At 43.2% G+C, this 21,056-nt stretch overlaps 1 protein-coding gene across 8 annotated transcripts in view; it reads left to right on the forward strand.

Moving 5' to 3' along the window:
* The first annotated feature begins 907 nt into the window (after nt 1-907).
* Nucleotides 908-21,056, forward strand: part of FBXL20 (F-box and leucine rich repeat protein 20) — a 68,252-nt gene continuing 48,103 nt past the window's right edge. For 3 of the 8 annotated variants that reach the window (XM_065577440.1, XM_065577447.1, XM_065577443.1), the window contains exons 1-4: nt 951-1,090; nt 2,289-2,406; nt 17,399-17,470; nt 20,929-20,990. In XM_065577440.1, the coding sequence (XP_065433512.1) occupies nt 2,356-2,406; nt 17,399-17,470; nt 20,929-20,990 (185 nt within the window). In that variant the 5' untranslated portion in view covers nt 951-1,090; nt 2,289-2,355. Of the gene's footprint in view, nt 1,091-2,288; nt 2,407-17,398; nt 17,471-20,098; nt 20,228-20,928; nt 20,991-21,056 lie in introns of those variants that run through there. The other 5 variants (XM_065577441.1, XM_065577442.1, XM_065577446.1 and 2 more) reach the window with 5 other exon arrangements.

Consider the following 21,056-nt stretch of genomic DNA (forward strand, 5'->3'; position numbering starts at 1 on the left):
GTATTGAACGGGGGAGGGTGCAGCCTCGGCTTGGGGATTAGACGGCCCTGGCAAGGGGTGCAGTCTCTCTGGGTTGGGGGGGGGATGCAGGAGCTTGGGAAGGGGTGCAGTCTCCCCTATGGTGGGGGGGGATGCAGGAGCTTGGGAAGGGGTGCAGTCTCCCCTATGGTGGGGGGATGTGGGAGCTTGGGAAGGGGTGCAGTCTCCCCTATGGTGGGGGGATGTGGGAGCTTGGGAAGGGGTGCAGTCTCTCTGGGGTGGGGGGGTGATGCAGGTACTTGGGAAGGGGTGCAGTCTCCCCTATGGTGGGGGGGGTGTAGGAGCTTGGGAAGGGGTGCAGTCTCTCTATGGTGGGGGGGATGTAGAAGCTTGGGAAGGGGTGCAGTCTTCCCTATGGTGGGGGGGGGGTGTAGGAGCTTGGGAAGGGGTGCAGTCTCTCTGGGGTGGGGGGATGCAGGAGCTTGGGAAGGGGTGCACTCTCCCCTATGGTGGGGGGGATGCAGGAGCTTGGGAAAGGGTGCAGTCTCTCTATGGTGGGGGGATGCAGAGTCCTGAAGGGGGAGGTGGTCTGCCCTAGGGCAGGTGGGGCGCGGGGGTGCAGGGCCCCCTAGAGTAGATGGAGGGGTGATGCAGGGCCCTGGGGCGGGGTGCAGCCCCCCCAATGTACGTAGGGAGATATAGGTCCACGGGGGGGGGGGGTTACACTCTGCTTGGGGGGGATGCAGGGGCCAGGCCGCCTGGCCCACGAGCTGGGTGCATTTCCTCTGCGGGGGATCGTTGGCACGGCCCCGCCCCGCTGCAGCCCCCCTCCCTCCGGCGGGTCCGCGCGCGCTCCCCACCGGCCGGGCTCGCGCCGGGGCGGGCTCTCCCCCGCCTCCCCCCGTGCCCGGCGCTGGCCAATGAGCGGCGCTGTTGCTGGCAGGTGCGGAGTGTTTTTGTTTTGGGTTGAAGTTGAGGCCGGAGGAGACGCGGCGGCGGGCGGAGGCCGCACCCCCCCCCCCCCTGCCCCGGCGCGAGGAGACACCCGGGGGGAGCCACCGGCCCCGCCATGAGGAGGGAGATGAACGGGGTCACCAAGAGCAGGTTTGAGGTGAGGCCCGGCCCGGGGGGGCCCCGCTGGGGAGGCCCCGGCGGCGCGGGGGGTGGGGGTTCGGCCGGGGGGGGGGCTACGGGCTTCTCGGTCGGCCTGGGACTGGGCCCCGGCCCCGTCTCCGTGGGGGGAGGGGTTGGCAATGGCTGCCCGGCACCCAGGGGCGCCCCTGGCCGTGCAGCCGTAGGGGAGGGGGCTGCCCCACTGCGGGGAGCGCGGGGCCGATGGGGCGCCGCACGGGGGGCGGGGGCTGTTCCCGTGGCGGATGGTGCGAAGGGGGGGGGGTCTGGTTGTGCAAGGCAAAGGGGAATCCAGTTTTGGTAAAGGGGGGGGGGACACGCTGGGATGTGGGGGGCGGGAGGTCCGGGCTTCTGAGGCCCTGCAATTGCAGGGGGTGGGGGGCAGCGTGTAAGTGTGGCTGGGGTGGGGTGGGTGGATGAGGTCTTGTAATGGTAAGGAGACTCTGACTGGAGAACTTCCTTTTGTCCCCTGGGTGTGTAATAGTGTGTGTGTGGGTTTGCTGCTCGTTGAATTATTAGATGTAAACTTCCTTGTAGGGACTACGGTGAGGGGAGAGTCGCTGATGTGTTGCTGACTTATTGTATGTGTGAGTGTGTTTCTGGCGGAGTTGATGACGGAGTGAGAGATGTGAAGATACCCTCTTCAAAACAGACCAGCTGTAGATAGCCTGAGAGAGATTTGAGGGGGAGGAGGAAGCTTGGAAAGAGGAAGGAGGTGCAACATTTGCATTGCTTTGTGCTGTCGACATGATATACAGGCAGTTGCAGGCAGAATTTGATGACTGGGGTGGGGGATGGAGAGGGCAGAAGGAGCACAAGGAGCAGAGGGTAAACAATAAGATCTATTCAAAGAATATGGCATATAATCAGTCTGATCTGGGATAACACAAAGCGCCCCATCTAGTCAGGGTTGTTTCCAGCACTTCATTGTTGTAACAGCTGTCTTTTTCTGAAGTGGGGGAGGAGGTGATGGTGGTGACAGAAATGAGGGCAACTGCAAGGTTTACTTCTCATTTTATGGCGATTGTATGCAGGGGGGAAATATCTACCAATTCAATTTTTCAACTGTGCGGCTTGTTGCTCCTTTTGCTCTTGAGAACAGCTTGAATGGGGGGGAGAAGAGCAACCTAGAAAGGGACTGAAATAACGTTGGGTACGGCTCGTTCTCTTTCCTGAAGGGGAAGGTGAACACCATCAAGCAAAAATCTTAGTTAATGACAACTTGAGGAGTTTCTGATAACTGCAATGAAGAAGAACAGCGTGTTCATCCAGAAACTGACCAGTGGATTGAGACAGGTATAGAAATCGAATATAATCATGAAAAAAATTGAAATTGTTTTGTACAACAGCTGATGCTGGTTTGATGCAGAGACCACAGTGTAAGCATCCTTGTTTACAGGGACTTCAGATTATATCATAGTAAAAGTCAGATTTCCTTAACCTGTGTATGATTTCACTTCGGAATGGAACTTGATGTATGATTAGCCTCTGTAAAGTCTTGCAGTTGATAGGCATTCAGAAAGAAAAGGCCAAATGCAAAAAGTCTCAGGGCTGTGGTTATTTTTTTTTTTTTTTTACCATTCTGGTCCATTCTTGGTTGCATAGTTTTTCTTTACCACAGAGCAGCTTGAAAAGTAATCACATGCTAGTAGCAGCCTTCTGTGGGGAATGTTTATTTAATGTTGCAGGGACCTTTCATATTTGTCTGTCCTGCCTTTGGATGTTCTTATTAATTTTAGTTTTCAGGTTAGCTGCCGATAAGTGATGTACCAAAACAAGATTAATGTGAATCATTGCAAAAGTAATGCTTTTTCTGAAAATGTGTACATTCACGAAACTGGAAGGAGGCAGGGAAGAAAGCTTAATTTTAGATTTCCCATAAGTGCTAAAGGACTATTTGAGACCTAAATTCATGTATTTCCATCTGCAGGTGAGAACTCTAAAACGTGTAGTAGCAAATAGGATGATGGAAAAGAGTCCAAATGTTATCCAAAATTTTAATTAGTTTCAGAACTGAAAGGAGTGTCTTGAAACATTGTCATGTTTCTTGAGTGTATTTTCACTGGTTTTAAGTTATTGTTAGTAATTTGAGGGCATGAATGCAGTGACATGGTTTTGTTAGTGGGGGTTGGAGATTAGCAGTGCTATCAAAGTATTCTAAAGCAGTGAAGCTACTTACTGCTACAAAGAAGCATAAGTTCTATTTGTTGACAAGAAAATGTTTTTAATGTAATGTTATTATATAAGCAAACCCGAAGAAGAACTTGTGTAAGCTCAGAAGCTTCTCTCTCTCATCAACAGAAGTTGGGCCAATAAAAGATATTACCTCCCCTACCTTGTCTCTCTAATATCCTGGGATTGACATGTCTACAACAATGGTGTGTGTGTGTGTGTGTGTGTGTGTGTAAAATATGCAGTCATGCAAAACAGTATGTACACTGAAAGCTGCTGTTTTCTATTCAGTTACGGAATATTGCGAGATAAACAAAGATAGTACTGATTACTACTACATAGCTCTGTTGAGTACCTTTAAGTTAGGCCGTGTCTACACTACTACTTATGTCGCTAAGAGGTGTGGAAAAAAAACACACTCCTGAGTGACATAAGTTTCGCTGGCATAAACGATAGTGTGCACAGCACTATGTTGGCGAGAGAGCTACTGTTGCTTGTTGAGGTGGCTTTATGAGGTAGATGGGAGAGCTCTCCCATCTGCTCGTGTAGTCACTCTATGCTATCGTACAGCGGTTCAGCTGCATTGATACAACTGTGCCGCTGGAAGCTCGCTAGTGTAGACATGGCCTTAGAACTCTGAAGTTAATAGGGCCCTTAACAGGCTGACGCCCTGTCCTAAAAGGTAGTGTGTTGTAGAACTATGAATAATAATGATGAACGTCTTTAAATAAAAAGTGAATTGTTGAGTTTGCCCAGTTATTCAGACTTAATATATATCTTTTGTTAAGCTGTACAAACAGTTTCTTGAATTTGTTGTTGTTGTGAGTTTTAAAATACAATCCAGGCTACCTTTGGGAATGGTCTCTTACTTTAGTAGTAAAGTACAGTGAGAAGATATTGGCTGTATTTCCTAAACATGTATTTCAGATGGATTTCTCTTACCAACAACACATCAGCAGCTAAACTCTTTATTTTAAATGCAAGAATGAACTCTTTGGCATGACTAGCTGAGCAAGAGCGTATTCTAAATCTGCTCCCTATGGGAGGTGTGGCCACCACAAAGAAAATAACAACTTACTGCAGCAAAGCAATTGAAAAAAGGAAAATATTACCCAGACTGACTCTTAATTCCTTTGGCTGTGCTTTTATATAGGACATGTCATAGTGCATCAGAACACTAGCCCATATCTGGTATCCTGCCTCCAGCAATAGCAAATACCTGATGCTAAAGAGGCAAAATGCACCTATGTTACAATATACTAGGGGAAGGAGTCTTTCCTGATGCTTGTGGTAATCAGTTTGTACCCTACAGCATGAAATTCTATTAACTTTAAGAAAAGTCCTAGTTCTCATCACTCCTTTAGTATCCTTTGCCTGTTCTGTCCTAATGGCCTGGGACACCATCCCTGTACTCTGTGCCCTAGGCACCCTACTCTCTTGTTAAATCTCTCAACTTGCACCTTCCGTGAAACCCATGTCAGCAAAAATACTGTCACTAAACCATCACAAAACATGAAATGAGAAGGTGGTTCTCTGAAGCAGAGCATTCCTCTAGGTCTCCTGGTGTGTTTTGTGATATACAGTAACTCCTCATTTAACATCGTCCCGCTAAATGTTGTTTGTGTTACTCCGGTCCCTGCTCAATTAGGGAACATGCTCGTTTAAAGTTGTGCAATGCTCCCTTTTAACGTCGTTTGGCTGCCTGCTTGTAAGATTCTGTGGCAGAGCAGTGACTTTACAAGGGAGCATTGCACAAGTTCTGCTTCTCCGCCTCCGCCCCCTCCCTCCCAGTGCTTCACCCACCGCCAAACAGCGCTTAGGACTTTCTGGGAGGGAGGGGGAGGAGCAGGGAAGCCCCGCGTCTCCACTCCTCCCCTTCCCTCTCAGAAAGTCCTAAGCGCCGCCAAACAGCTGTTTAGTGGCGCTTAGGATTTTCTGGGAGGGTGGGGAGGAGTGGAGACGCGGGGCTTCTCCACTCCTTCCCCTCCCTCCCAGCACTTCGTGCTTAGGACTTTCTGGGTGGGAGTGGCAGAAGCGGGGAAGCACTGCATCTCCGCTCCTCCCCCTCCCTCCCAGAAAGTCCTAAGCGCCGCCAAACAGCTGTTTGGTGGCGCTTAGGACTTTGGAGGGGAGGGATGTGGCGTTCTCCGGAGAGGAGGTGGAGTGGGGGTGGGGAGAGGTGGGCCTGGAGTGGAGCGGGGGTGGGAAGAGGCAGGCCTGGAGCATTCCCGGCAAAGTCCGAGCCTGTTCTTCTCCGGGGAAGCTGCAAAGGTGCTTCCTAGCATCCTTGCCTACAGCGGGCTGTGCCTGTGTGGGGTAAGCCAGGGACATTTCCCAACCACAGTACAGTACTGTACAGTATATAGTGCCTTTTGTCTGTCCCAAAAACATTTTCTTGGAACCTAACCCCCCCCCCCCCCCCCCCCGCATTTCCATTAAATCTTATGGGAAAATTGGATTAGTTTAACATTGTTTCACTTAAAGTTGCATTTTTCAGGAACAGAACTACAACGTTAAGTGAAGAGTTACTGTATTTGTTTAGGCTGCACTACACTGAGAATTTTTATCAATACTTCCATTTTAATGCAAGCAATATGGAAGCATTATCATCGAGCAGATCTAGATGGTAGAGTGGTTAAAAACACCAGCACCTGGTCTACACTGCACATCTACCATGCTAGTATGAGTTGTGCTGCATTGGTGCTCGACTCCTGAAAATTCTCAGCACAAACAACAGTTTAAGCTGCTCCCAAGCAGTGACTATGTCGTGTTCTGAGTTTTGTACAGTAGTGAGCCACGTTGTTGGCACTTAAATAATTATAGCCTGAAAAAATGCTATGGAAATATACTTAGTGTCCAATATATCCTCAAAAGACATAGCCAACCTTTCCAGCTTCCTCAAGGAGACTCCACACCCTCCAATTAGTGGGAGTTGTTTCTGGCCATAAAGTCGTTCTTTATGAGGAAGTTAATTGGCCTACCAAGAAAGATTCTAAACAACTTGGATAGCTGCGTCAATAAATGTGTTATCCATAATAACCCTTCATACTAAAGCAGTTCAAGTACATCAAATTTATTCTTTTCTTAGCATCCGTTGCCTATCAGTATTTCAGATTCAAAATATTATTCTTCCTTCCGAGAGTTTTAATGGCCTACACGGCTGTTAGGCCTTGTCCGGAGTTAAGCCTGCTATGAAATGATGCAAATGGAAATCAAAACTAAATATTTCAACTGTTTCAAAATACAGTTGCAAACTATTTCATTCTGTATTTAGAAATTTCTCTAAGTAGAATCATCTACATTTAATTTACACTCTGTCATCATCTCAATTATTTTGAGGCCACTCTCCCCTCAGTATTCCTTGCTTAAGATCATTCTTTGTTCTTCTAGTGGTGTTTCCAAATTTGAGCTCTGGTTGGCCTCCTAAAATCCAGAACTATCTTTTTCTGTAGTCGTCTTTGGTCACTATTGCATGGCTCTCATTCAGCCTTTTTGTCATTTTTCAGGCCTGTTTTTTAAATGGATTAGCCATTGCCTGAAGTCTCCTCCCTCCAGATGAGATGTAGCTAGTGAAAAAATAACTGTACTGAATATTTCTATAATCTCAGATAGGTCTTGGACACCTCAGGGATATCTTTAGATCCCGAGTAATTCAATCTACTGAAATGCAGTGAAACAAACTAAATTCTGGACAAATTGAACAAGGAATGCCAATAAATGTTTGGATCTCACTGTGTGCCCCTCTCGCCCCTCTACCCCGAAAATATAAATTAATGCGTAGCCAGTGTTGTACTTACTATTGTGTGGTGTATTGCATAACAGAAAAAGAAGAGAAACTACTGTTAGCATGCCACTGACAGAAAGCTAAACCATAGAGCAGAAGTTAGGAGTCATCAGGTGGTGTTCCCGAGTCACATAACAGCATTTGCTTTTGTCAAATCTCTGCTAATAACATAAAACGTATTAAATAGTGATAGGAAATGGTGAGTAAATAGCAAAAACATTAAATTGAAACTTGCATGAATAAGGGTTTTTTCCTTAAAGGTCATGGCCTCACCATGCTGCTGCCCTTGTGTCCCATATACTTCTGTCTTTAAGTTTATCCCCAGAATACCAAAATAGACTTTTTGATGTGTATATATACTCCTTCCCCCCCCCCCCGAAAAAAAAAAAAAACACTTCAGTGGTTTGAGGACCCAGGGACTCAGTTTGTTGGCTGACTTGTATTAAAATCCTTTTATGTTTCAGAGGTGAGTGAAGTGTCTGCCTGAATCTTAGCAGATTGTTTAACCTATTGAGAGTTTATGCATAACTCACATGTGGCTCTGTCACTGTAGAGGTACAGTGACCACACTACATACTCTACCAAAGGGCTGAGTGAAAATTTAACTAGATTCAGAAGCAAAAGTCAGTTTAGTTGAGCTGTGGGAGGATTAGGATTAAACAGGAAAATTTAGCATTTTGTTGGAGGGAATGGGGCAAGAGATGGTAACATGAATCACTCCCTAGTCATCTCCCTTGTGCAGTATTGCCTATGTTTTGCAACTCTGGATGCCATATAGGCAACTTGCCAAGAGCCTGAGAATCTTGCATATTTTGCATGTAAACGCAGGATTTTTAGTAAAGTTTCTGCACACCCAAAATATGTTTGAATCTTGCTCAAGAGATTAACTGAAATTGCCTCAGGTTTGAGTTCACCATTGGTTAAAATCCTGCTGTCTATCAGCTTTGTCATTATGCTGCTGTTATAGTGGGGACAGCGGCCATGTGCAATGCTTCATATATCCCTGCTGCAGTGTGGGAGACTATTGCTCATCCTTCCAGATACAGAGTATAATGGCTTTAAAGGTGAGAGTTGTACCAAGAAAAAAGCCTGTACCTTGATTGACCTCAGCCCTCTGGCCCCAGAGTCCATGCTCAGATGGCTCAAACACCTTTTGCTACCAAAGAAAGCTACTTGCAGGCTGCTGACAACTAACGTGCAGACACTAGCAAATGACCTTTTTGGGGACAAACATGGGCAGCTGAGCAGTAGAGCATAGGACTATGTGCAGGGTTTCCCAGAATTGTTGTGCATTGCAGCAGGGATGTTTCTTTTTTTAAAAAAATAGCGGATGTTGATATTGATATTATTATTCCAGAATAGATTTTCTGCTCTGGAAAAGTTAGAGCGCTTTTTATTTTTTTATTTTTTGGGGGGTGGGGGAAAATGGGGGGAAGGAACCATATGCTTGAAATTAAAGCCTTTGGATAAAGGTAAAGTGATGCACAGGCATGTACTGCAAGTGTCACGTGTTACATGATCATTGACCAAACCTCTTCTCTTTAGATTCAGCAATGATATCTCCCTGTTGATTGCATATTACATCTCCTGGCTAGGCCCTTTAACACATATGTAAATGGTCACTTTTCTTGCTTATTACTGAAACAGGCATTCTTTGTATGTTCGGCTCATTTTGTTTCAGACTGTGCATATTCACTTGAGGCCTAAGCCATATCAGGTAATTTGTTTTCCTTTCCCCTGCTGGATTGCCTTGCTACTTAATTTGTTCAAACTAATTTAGCCCCATTATGTAAGTAATCTTGATGTGTGTTTTTGCCATATGAATGTGGTATGGTGCACTTAACTATAATAATATACTGTCATAAATCTGCGTGTGGGTGGATCACTCGTGCATGTTTTACCTTAGCCTGTTGAGCTTTCAATTTGAAGTACACTTTCAAATAGCTGATTCTCTTAAGTTTGGCAAACTTGCACTGTCCCCTCCCCAGCACCCCATGTTAAGTATGGGGACCGTATAGCTTGATTTCTTTTACTTCCTAGCAAATGCACCAGCAATAGCAACATCAGCATACCTCGGGTAATGGGATTTTCGAGAACTTGTGATCCCTCTAGTGGTTCTCTGTTAGCAGAGTATAAAACACTAGGCCTCACAGAAAAAGATTGTCTATGGGTTTGTCTTTCTCAAAGGGGATCATTGTTTGAATTGTATGTATAATGTAGTATTTACAACTTGGAGACCTACCAAAGTCAAATAACTTTGACAAGTGAAATTTTGGCCTCTGATAATGCTGGACCATTTCTCTTAGATATGTTTTAATATCTGACTATACAAAACTTAATGGAAAACCACTGGAATTTTCTTGTAATTATTTTAAAAAACAAATGGTGTAAGGAATATATAGCTTAGCTCAAACACTATGGTAGTGGATGACCCATAGCATACTTCATGGAGAAAGCCATGTCCACGTGAAGTCAGAAAGTCTGATCAACTGTAAGGGAGAGAATAAAAAGGAAATCTACTGTGAATACTAAATTTCTGGCTATTTCAGTCTGTGTGTAAAAACTCTTAACCCTAGCACACACACCTTCCCCCCCATACATATGTAAGTTGAAGCAAGAATTGCAGTAAGCCACCTAATTCTTTACAATGGGGTTAATTCCCCCTTCAGGGGCTTGGTTTTCTATTGTTCCGTTGCGGAGTCCAATGCTTTTAGCACTGTTGTGACTAGTCTACACTAGAAATGCTACAGCGGCACGGCTGCACCACTGTGCTGCTGTAGCGCATCTGGTGAGGACACTCTCTGCTGATAGGAGAGAGCTTTTCTGTCGGCATTTTAAAACCACCTCACCAAGAGGTGGTAGCTATGTTGATGGGAGACGCTCTGCTGCCAACATAGCACTGTCCACACCAGCGCTTAGGTTGGAGTAACTTATGTCACTCTTGGGGATAGTCTATTCACACCCCTGAGCGACATAGGTTATACCAACAGAATCTGTAGTGTAGAGAAGCCCTTATAAATTTGACCAAAAAGCCTTTTTGCAACTTACTCAGTAATCCCTGATTAGAGGCTGGCTATACAGGCAGGGATGAAACATCTTTCTCTGATATTTTAATCACCAGTGATCTTAGTAGGGAACTCAGTCTTTCCTAATAGACTGTCAAATCACTTTTCCTCATCACCTGTCACTTGCATGTTGAGTAACTTGCATATTAAACTATTTCTGGGAATAATAAGCTTATGAGAAGCCTCAAGGGCTAGGGTCAGTTTCAGCCCACTTAGGGCTGGTCTTCACTACCCGCCCGGATCGGCGGGTAGAAATCGATCTCTTGGGGATCGATATATCACGTCTCGTCGGGACGCGATAATCGATCCCCGAATCGACGCACGTACCCCACCAGCCCAGGTAGGAGTAAGCGCCGTCGACGGGGGAGCCGCGGCAGTCGATTTGCGGGGTAATTCAGCTACGGGAATAGCATAGCTGAATTCGACGTATCTGATCCGACTTACCTCACAGCGGGGTAAGTCGGATCAGATACGTCGAATTCAGCTACGCTATTCCCGTAGCTGAATTTGCGTATCTGAAATAGATTCTCCTCCCCCCCCTCCCCCGTAGTGTAGACGTAGCCTTAGTCACAACTTTGGGTTTGGCATTTTATGGCCTACGTCTGGTGCTAAGCCAGGCTTCTCTCTGAAGGTATGTCTACACAGCAGCTGGGAGGTGCAGTTCCCATCTGCTCAAGCTACTGCACTAAAAATAGCGGTGGGGATGTTGCAGCATGGGTGGCAACTAGGGCTAGCCACCTGTGTCCACACACGAGTGCCTAGCCCAAGCTGCTCCCCATGCCACAGTATCCACACTGCTATTTTTTTTTGCATGCTAGCTCAAGCAGAGCTAGCTCAAATCTGTCTACCCGTTCTGCAGATTGCACTGCTCAGCTGCATTGTAGATGTATCCTGCATCTAAAGAGCCTGTGAACATGGGGAGTGTGGAATGAGGGCAGTTGTCTGTGTACTCGACTGTCAGTAGATTCCTATTCCCTGGTCCTACTGACACACATGCTTAGAAAGGATGTCATTAGCTGTCTCACTGCTTTGACAGAGCTTTATTCAGTAGACCAGGGATAGGCAACCTATGGCACGCGTGCCGAAGGCGGCACGTGAGGTGATTTTCAGTGGCACTCACACTGCTTGGGTCCTGGCCACTGGTCCGGGGGGCTATGTATTTTAATTTAATTTTAAATGAAGCTTCTTAAACATTTTAAAAACCTTCTTTACTTTACATACAACAATAGTTTAGTTATATATTATAGACTTATAGAAAGAGACCTTCTGAAAATGTTAAACTGTATTACTGGCACACAAAACCTTAAATTAGAGTGAATAAATGAAGACTCGGCACACCACGTCTGAAAGGTTGCAGGCCCCTGCAGTAGACCATCATTTCCCTAGGAGATTTTATACAGATTAAACTTGGTAGAAAAAAGAAGTCCCTGTGTAACTGGAAAATTTATAAGAAAAGCTCACCCAGTCTGAACTGCGTGTTTTATTTATAAATTAGCATTCACAACAATGTAATGCTCAAAGAGTCCCGAAAAGCCTTACATTTAAATATCACTTATAATTGTGTGGCTTTCCTTACCAGAATTTTTCAGCACCTCAAACAGGACAGCACAGTTGGGCTTATATGCTTGTTAAATATAAGTACCCGTTACAGTGTGTGTTGTGAAGAAAGAACTTCTGAATAAAGATATTGCTAAATTGGATGCTGTATATATGTCACTTCATTAACAATAATGTTGAGTTTCTTTTACAGGAAACTTGTGGTATATTCCCTAACCAAAGCCGGACATGAGGTATCGGTGCACTTTGAGAGAGTGTTAGCAAAAAGTCACAACTTGTATTTTTTTTCCCCAGCAAATATTGCCATTAGGCATTCTAAACTATTCTTCCCCTTTTGGACTTGGTTGTATTCCATGTGAGCAATATTTCATTCATTCTCTCACAACCTGTACCCGACTTGTTCATTTATTCCATAAGGGCCCTAAAAGTTAAAGGTAATGTTCTTGAATTCATTGATCCCATTTAATGCTAGATTTTGGACATGAGCCAGCTATTGTAAAGCCAAGGAGCTGCTCATAGGGTCTCTCTGATTAGTGTTTAGAATTGAAAACTGTACTCCTTGACTGTTTACACCGGAATATCTATTAAATGAAAGTGAAAAAATCACAACATTCCTATATTTTTATAGCCTGGAAGGAACATCATTCACATTTGACCTACCAGACCATAGTTCTTGTAAACAGTCTATTGTTTATCTATATTCTGATAGTCTGTTGTTAGCCTATAATGTTCAAACAAACTAGAGTATTTCAGGTGGGGATGTGAATTGGCACCTACAAATACTAAACTTAACAACTACAGTTTCAATACTTCCAGATTTTAGTTCGCAGTCTAGATTAACAATTTGCAAGATTTTTTTTTTTTTTTAAACCTGATTTACTAAAGTGTCAGAATAATCCATGGAAAAGATTTTTTTTTTCTTCTAGTTGGGCACATGCCTTTAAAGAATACTGGTGTCCTATTTAACTGCATTATGAGAAAATGAATTTAAGTGAGCTACAATATTTTTAAATTATATTGAACTGAGAATTTATACCAGTGTTTCATAGAGCATCTATTTTAATTTCTATCTTGTTAACAAATCACACTATCTTACATTTTAGATGTCTAGACATGTTTTATAGTAACTGGGAAACTAATGCCAAAAATGGACAACTCTACACATTTACGAAAATATCTGAAGTCATCTTATCGTGTCAGGCCGTCTGTGTGGATGCTGCTCTAACTCTCCCATTCTCCCACAACTTTGTACTTATTGTTAAATCCTGAAAACTAAAATCTCCTTTCTCGTTCTCTTCGACTCCGTTTCTCTGTAGATGCCTGCCCACACTTGGCTGAACACTTGAATATTTGCAATAGGAATAGCATTGCAGTTCAGTCTAGTTTCTGTTGGGCTGTTTTAGTTTCTCTCACACATGCACGCACACTGGAGCTATTGTCAGAGGACTGGGATTTGGCAGGCATCCACTGTATTGTCTCTCAGTTGGGTGAGCATTAAGATGAATAACCACAGGTCTCAATGTGACAACATAGGCTAGAGGAGGAACTTGTGTCTATCAGCTGTTAGCTTGGAAAGCTCCAGATAAACTGCATCCTTTTTTCTGTGGTGCTTTGAATTTCATGCTTTAGAAGAACAGTGTTCAGGTTCAAGGTCCACATCTAGGCTAACACTTAGTGTTAGATTATTGCGTTTGGCACTGTTTCTCTTAATCTTAAAGTCCTGTGTGATTTGATTTAAAAAAAACAACCCTCACTGATGCTAAAGCCAGAAGCAATCTCAGCTGAGAACCACCTGACTTTGTCAGCAGCATAGTAAACACTCCTGACCTTGCTAATACAACCAACTGTCTTATACGTCTGACTACTTGGTGTTTAAACCCCACAAAGAGCTACCACTGTCATTTTGATTGAGGTAAAATATGATTCTTGACCACTAAGCATGTTGCCATTAACTGATGTCTGTCAAAAGGCATTTCCGCCCCTTGAGGTTGGAAAACACTAGGGATACCGCCTCTCCTTTCTGCCTTGTATGTGGTGGTATTTGCTATATGTCTCTTTAAAAGAGTGCATAGAGGATGCCATACCTCTCAGGTGATGTACCCACAAAAGTAAACCGTTTGTTAGACGGAAATGAACAATGAATAAAATGTTAGCATGCAAATATACGTCTTAGCCATCCTTCCAATGAGAGGGAATGTGAATTTAACCTTGAAATTGCTTGCATATAAATTGCACTTGTTGATAAAGCAGAGACAATACACAGGGTCTCAGTTCCTCCCTCTGATTACATCCTGAATTTGGTAGCTTAGATGCTGCTGTCATTGTCTTGCATATAGGAGAGAAGAGAATCTGATTGCTGTGCTGTCCAGAGTTTACTGTGCATTAACTACATGGTTTTTTGGAAGGGGGAAGGGGCAGACTTTCTTTTTAAAGGGAAGATTTTAGTACTGTATGTTACAATACATGTGTCAAAGACTAGAAGGTGAAGCCAATATTCTGAAAATTGCTTTAAGGTTTTAAGGTGATAAAGTAAAGTAATAAATTTTATGTGGACTTTGTTCTATAGATTAATGTTCCCAAACAGTTTTTGTAAACCGAGTTTGTCTTAAAACGACAACTCATTTTTAAGATGTTTTAATAAAAGTAAGAGATTATAAATTTTATTGAAAAGAGAACTTGAAAAACACAGACTGTTAGTTTTTCTTCGTAGGTTCAACTTCCTACTGTTCTTACTTATGCTTACTCACTCACTTTGCCAGAGGTGACATTTACAGAAATTTCTTAAGATTTCACCAGCCCGGAAGACCTTTGCAGCACACAGCCTGGTTAGAATTGGGGTCCTAAGCCATTCATATTCTTTGTTTTAGGCTGTTTTCCGATTCAGGAAGACAAGACTGCACTGGTTTATAGTCATAAAGTTTTCTTTGGAACTGTGAGGACTAGAAGCTTAACTGTTTTCTTAAATTCAGCATTAACTAAATTCTAAGCACCCTGCTCACTAAATAAAGTTTTCTACTCCCCAGTGCTACATGGGCATAGATGGGCTACATGGGCTACATGTGGGTCCCTGAGAGAGATGAATATAGAGATGTTTGTGTTTTCTCCAGTTGTACACTTTGTATTTTAAAAGCAAACTTTCCAGTATGTTCAGCAAATGGAAATCTCATTTATAGGCAAAATATTATATGCTTCACTAAGGCTTGGTGGGAGGCACAGCCTGGCACCAAACTAAATATACTCACCCACGCTATAGTCTGTCAGACTGAAGTTGCAGAACCCACAGTCTCATTGCACCCACACTTTTTGAGGCTCTGCCTCTGATCGTGTAAGCGCGGTTGGAAAAGTTCTGAAATAACTGCTGCAATAGCATGATGATGTAGTACTAGTGGATATTGTAACTTATTTATCTAGGACATGTACACTAAGAATTGTTTCATTTGTACAACTTTACATGTATTATATTCAAATACCCTTTTTGTACATGTATAGAATATGTTATACATCACTGTTGCATATGTGAGAATATTCAGAATTATAAAAACATACTCTGGTTCACTTACACATAAGTAGGTTTACCTGAACTACAATGCTGACCATGCATATTGCGGCCTTATGCAGACACTATTGTTCAGTCCTCCATTGATAGCCTAAAATATTACCCCGTTATAATCACTATGCTCTCTAACGAATGGTTGGTATAGCAAATGCATAAGTAGCAACTTCAGCATCCTTACTATATAAAGATGATTAACTGTAGATGAATTTGCTTACACTGGTATGACTTCTTAAAAGTTACAATAGTGTCAGACAAGATATATTGTCAGTTTGCAATAACTAATATCCTGAAGAACTAGAGGGGATGGTCCTAGCATAGTATGCGCTGGAGGACAAAGGAAAAAGTGACAAAACAAACTAGACAGTTTAGAAAATTGATAGTTTTCACTTTCTGCCAAGTGACATCGATGTAAAAGAATGTCTCTTTTTCTCTCCCCCTCCACCCCCCCCCCCACCCTTTCGGGCTGTAAGATTTTTACTTATTTGAGTCTTTCAGATACTTTTGTCCATGGGCATACAGAGTCCATTCAGTTAGATTTCTGTTTGGTTTGGATCACTGTGGTGGCTTTACATTCTGGAGAGAAGTACTATAGTATTCTTAAATGGGTATTTAATGACAGAAATCTCTGTACAGGCATCGGTCTAGTAACCAATGCAAAATTGTTCTGTTTGGGATTCTTTCTCATTAGCTATGCAAGTCTACGAGGAAGACTTTGCACAAATTAAAGGGCATCCAGCAAGTAATGTCCAGTGACTGCACCTGAAAGATCCTTTCCTTATAGCTATCACCTATGGCATTAGTCTAACAAAGTTCTTACCAAAATGCATTCCCTGTATTCGTATGCACACACTCATCAGAACACTGGAAACAAAAGATAATTCTAGCCATGAGTCAAATAGGGTTAGAGTTTTTCTTCTGATTTGTCAATAAATGTAGCTTGTAGCCCAATTAATATCTTAATACATTGTTAAGAGTTAATTGTAGGATAAAATCCATCCGCTTTATAATTTCTTTAGAGTTGCAAAGTCACACTGCCTAACACATAGTTGCAATTAAATGAATCCTGTGTGTTCTCCCTTTTCCTTCCTGTCTCTTATAATAGGGGAGGTATTTCCATGTAGAAGTATTGCAGAACTGCATAGGCACAATAGCTCGAGAAATATTTCCAGAGCAGTGAAATGGCTGTGTGTGAAATGTAAAACTTCTAGCTGACATATGCCCTGGAAAATTCCACAGGTTCTGCCAATTTTCCAGCTTTGGCACATGAGCTGGAATATATTTATGGGAAACGCAAGCCATCCTAACCTACTAACGACCAACTCCTTTAGGTATTGTGACGTTGGCATGTTGTCCACATCTTGGCCATGGTAACAAAAGAATCATTTCAAAATATAAGCAAACATTGCCCTCAGAGGCCAGTAAGAGAATAGCATTATTTAATCAGGACAGTCTTACTCTTGTCTTTCTCTCCCTCTTTCTGGTTATTTTACTTGGTGCATGTATCTTGCCAAAACGCCACACATTTTCCCTAGTCATGTAGCAGGTTATGGCAGCCTGTACAATGTGCTACTCCCCATTTTGAATTCCACTCCATTTCCATGGTGGAGTGCGGTGTGTTACCTCCTGTCTTAAGATATTTTTGCACCTTAGTTTGTGGTATTAAACACTGACTGCAGTGAAGCTGTGTTCTTTGGGTTATAGTCATCCAAGTGTGGAAGACCTCTGCCCAGCCCAACACCACTGAAGCACTGCTGTAACTATCCGGTGGGGAGATATGAGAACTGAGATACTATAGAGGGCCTTGTGCACATCAGAAGGGCTATATACTGCCTCTGAAAAGGGCTGTTTTGGTGGTGATAGGCAGAGTAGAGAGGCGACTGGAGGGAATGGGAACAGTTGCAACAGATAAACTGGAAAAGTGGCTGGGGAGGAGCTGCGTTACTGTGTCCGTGGCTTGCCTTCATGATGGAGGTGGGGGTGTAAATTCTATACTCCCCCTCTACCCCTTTGTTCTTGTGTAGTTCCCCACAAACACCTTGGGCTTTACATGAGGGGTGGATTTCATTCTTTGTGGGGGCAGAGGTTTGGGGTAGGTTTTACATTTTATATGGGCAGCAAAATTAACACACAATAAATGCATTTGTTTTCTTATAGTTTCTGGCAAGAAAACCCATTCAGCAGAAAAACATCTGGTGTTGGAGGGATGTTAAGAAAAGCAAAACCAAGGTCATTAAAAATTACTTCTAGAAATAAAGTCAAAAGATTTGAAGTCCTGGTTAACTTCTAACATTTCAGAAGTTAGGTGTATTCTTGGTGCTGACTTGCTCGGGAGTCCCCACACCACAATAAAACTAGTCTCCCTTTTCAAAAGTTGTGCAGGTAAGCACAATCCTTCCTTGGAAAGCAGATTGGTAAACATGGAAGACTGCAGATTTACACTGTACATCAAATGGTTTCTGTCTTTACTCTTTTTCTCCCTTTCCTTTTCAATTGCACATGGAGAGAATAGGTAAGGACCTCTTACTCTGAGGAATTTGTGTCCGTTCTTCTGTTTGGTTTATCATTGATACACTGCCAAATAATTAAAGGTTAGTTCTTGCCAAGCTTGTTCCCCCCTCATGCATACCTGTTTAGTGCATAGGGAGGAAATAATGATGTATAAATAATTCTTGTCTGTATAATCTTCTTTTGATTTTTACAATGCATTTATAGAACTTGAAGTGCATATAAAAATCAGATTTCCAACTGGCCACATTAGCAATCCTAGTCAATCCCTCATCACTTGAGTACCATGCTTTCCGACAAGGCTTGTGAAAATAGGTGGGACTTTCCCTGTAGCCTGAATATCACCAAACTCGGGATTCTTTCAGAGCAGAATGAGGGCCCTTCACTGAGAATGTCCTGCCTCTAATCCCCTCACCTTACATTTACAAGCTGTTACCATCAACAATTTGCAACTTCCTGAGTATTGCACAAGGTTAAGGACAGTTTCTGTAGTAGTCAGAAAGCAAACAATGGGAAGGGCTTTATAGATTTAGGTCAACACCTTGAATTGCACCTGGAATGGACTGAAGCAAGTGGTCAGGTATAATATGCTGCCTGTAGAAAACTCAAATCAGGCAGCTGCATTCTATAGTAAGTGGTTTCCAAGTAGCCTTGAAGTATAACCTCAGCTAGTGACTGGAGGTAATTAATGTAATGCACGGGTCGCTGTGGTGGTCAGAATCCAAAAGAAACAGTTGTAACTTAATAGCCAAGTTTAGGTGGGTTTGAGGGGTAGGGAATGAATGAGAAGTTCAGTTGTCCACTTCTAGGTGTCATCTCTATTTCAGGACTTTATGTGCCTTGGATAATCTCTTCTCGCATGAATCTTTCTAACTGCTATCCTACTGTTATCTGGCTTGTCTCATCCAACCCCCCCCCCCCCATTCCCCCCCCCCCCTCCCGAGTGTGGAGTGTTGGTTCAAACATACAATCCTGGCACCGACAATTATGGAGGGGAGAGGTCAGGTACACCTCTGTATTACTCTGCCAATAGGACTTAATCCAGAATCTCATTTCCTTACTGAGCAAGTGGGTTTTGTTGTAGGCAACTCACAGCTCCCAGAACGTTGACAATGCTGCTTTGGTACTCTGGTCATAGTCAGCCCCAAGTCCAGCACAACAAACTTGTGATTCACACTATGGTTACCTGCAAGGCATCAGATAATATTAATGTTAGGAAAATAGAATTTGGGCTTATAAATCACTAAGTGCTATTGAAAATTTTACCCTTCTTTCCAAAGAGCAGTTCTGATATCTGCTTGGGATGGTGGTATGTGTGTTACTTTTTATATAGGAAAAGAAACCCATATTCTGTGGACTTTCATTTACAGACCACCTTCTTCATTACCTCTATCTGCAGGTGATACATACCTAAGAGCCTACATATATGCAGCATGGTGGTTTATCGTGTTAAAGTATGATATGTGTAAGGACAGTTTGGAGTTTTTCTGGTCTACTGTAGCACTTTTAACATTCCGTTGTTTTTCCTTACTTTGCCTTTTGTATTTCAGACAGCCTATTTAAGACATGGGAGATTTCTACTGTCCTTTTTTAACTCTTAATCTGATCTTCTGTCAACAGAAGAGTGACCTACCTTGTGGTGTGATAATACTGGGTGTATTTGCCTTGCATCTATACAGCCAGATTGGTTTAGTGAAGCCCACTTAATCAGCTGATAAGAATCAACCTTTTCAGAATGTAACTTCACTGCTCATCAGTCCTGTTAGGCTTTGCGTTTGTGGGGTATGACTTATCCAAACACAACAGTTCTTGCATGTGTTTTGGGAGAAAGGTTAGAAACCTTGTTAATGAATGAAACTCGTTATTTTTAGACTTGTTTGTTTGCCAGGTTTGATATAACACTCTCTTTCACTGTCAGTTGGAAATGTGCTTCAGCATTACTGTATGATAGGTATGGAAAACTTGAATGCTTGACCCAAGAATACAGGGCAACAAGGCTGCACACTATTCATAGGTATTCTCTAATTGCCCCTCCCCCAGGTTTAAGTGCATTTTTCAATGTGAGGAAGTACTAAGCCTTTAAATACGGGCAGATCATCCATGGGAGCACATGAGATTCTGCCCTCCTGCCTTCCTTATAAGACTTGTTGGTAACTAGAAAACTGAGGCTTGGCTAGTCTGTTTTTGATACTGCTAGTGGGGTGGCTTTAAAATTGATTAGCTGATCAGCGAGCCCTTTTGTAAATTAATGGACTGCAATGTCATTGAATAATCTTGGGGGGGGGGTGAGAGAGAGAGAGTGTGTGTGTGTGTGTGTGTGTGTGAGAGAGAGAGAACAAACTCTTGCTTGCATGCCAATGGAGAGGAATGTAGTATTCTCCCTGAGTCCTCTCTTCCCATTGCAGATCTATGCAGCTCATACTACTCTTCGGGACGTGCTTTGTGGTCACGATCCTGTGGGGGAACAAAGCACTGCTGGTGATTTTTCTTCAACGCTCCCAAAAGCTGTTCCTTTATCCTTTCCCTGCAATTGTACAGGCAGTGGTGGCACCCTTATAGTTAGGCTCCGGAGTTGCAATCCATACCTCCTCATCAGCTCCTCATTGCTCTTTTCTTCACTTTTTGTCAAGGAAACAGGAGCCAGCGCACACCCTTCCTGAATCCCCATTGCCTGTACATTGTAGCTCCCTGAGTGCCTCATTGTTGCCTTTCCTTCCGATTCTTCTTGTCCCCTGGCACTAGTGGCACAAGGTTGTTTGGTGTAATGTTCCATTTTTCTCTTTCCTTGGAAATGCCTGTGCTTTGGTGCATCTTCGCAGCACTGTGACAGGGATTGAAAGTCCCTTGTTAGCATCATATGTGAGCAGATGATCCTTCATATAGTAGGTTTCAGCCTGTAACACCCAACAACCCCTATTCTCCCAGAACTGTTTATAATTAATCCCTCTTTATCAACCCATGAAGCATTTTTGGCCGAATTGAGCAAAACTACATCAGGCATAAAATACCAATCGCACACTGGTGCCCAATATAAGAACTTGAGAATTTAAGCACGAAGTTGGCCCTGTTGATGTAGTTGAAACTGTCTTGTTAACCAGCAGTTTTGCTCCTAGAAGTAATGGTTTATAATGAAAATACAGGGTGGCTAAATGGTTTAAACTGTTTATTTTTGTTTGCAGATGTTCTCAAACAATGACGAAGCTGTGATCAACAAAAAACTTCCGAAAGAACTGCTGCTTCGGTAAGCTGCCTTCCAATTTGTGAAATTGGGGAATTTCTGTGTATCTGTTTACAAGCAATAGCTAAT

Source organism: Chrysemys picta, chromosome 24, assembly GCF_011386835.1.
Source record: "Chrysemys picta bellii isolate R12L10 chromosome 24, ASM1138683v2, whole genome shotgun sequence".
Lineage (NCBI taxonomy): Eukaryota > Metazoa > Chordata > Testudines > Emydidae > Chrysemys > Chrysemys picta.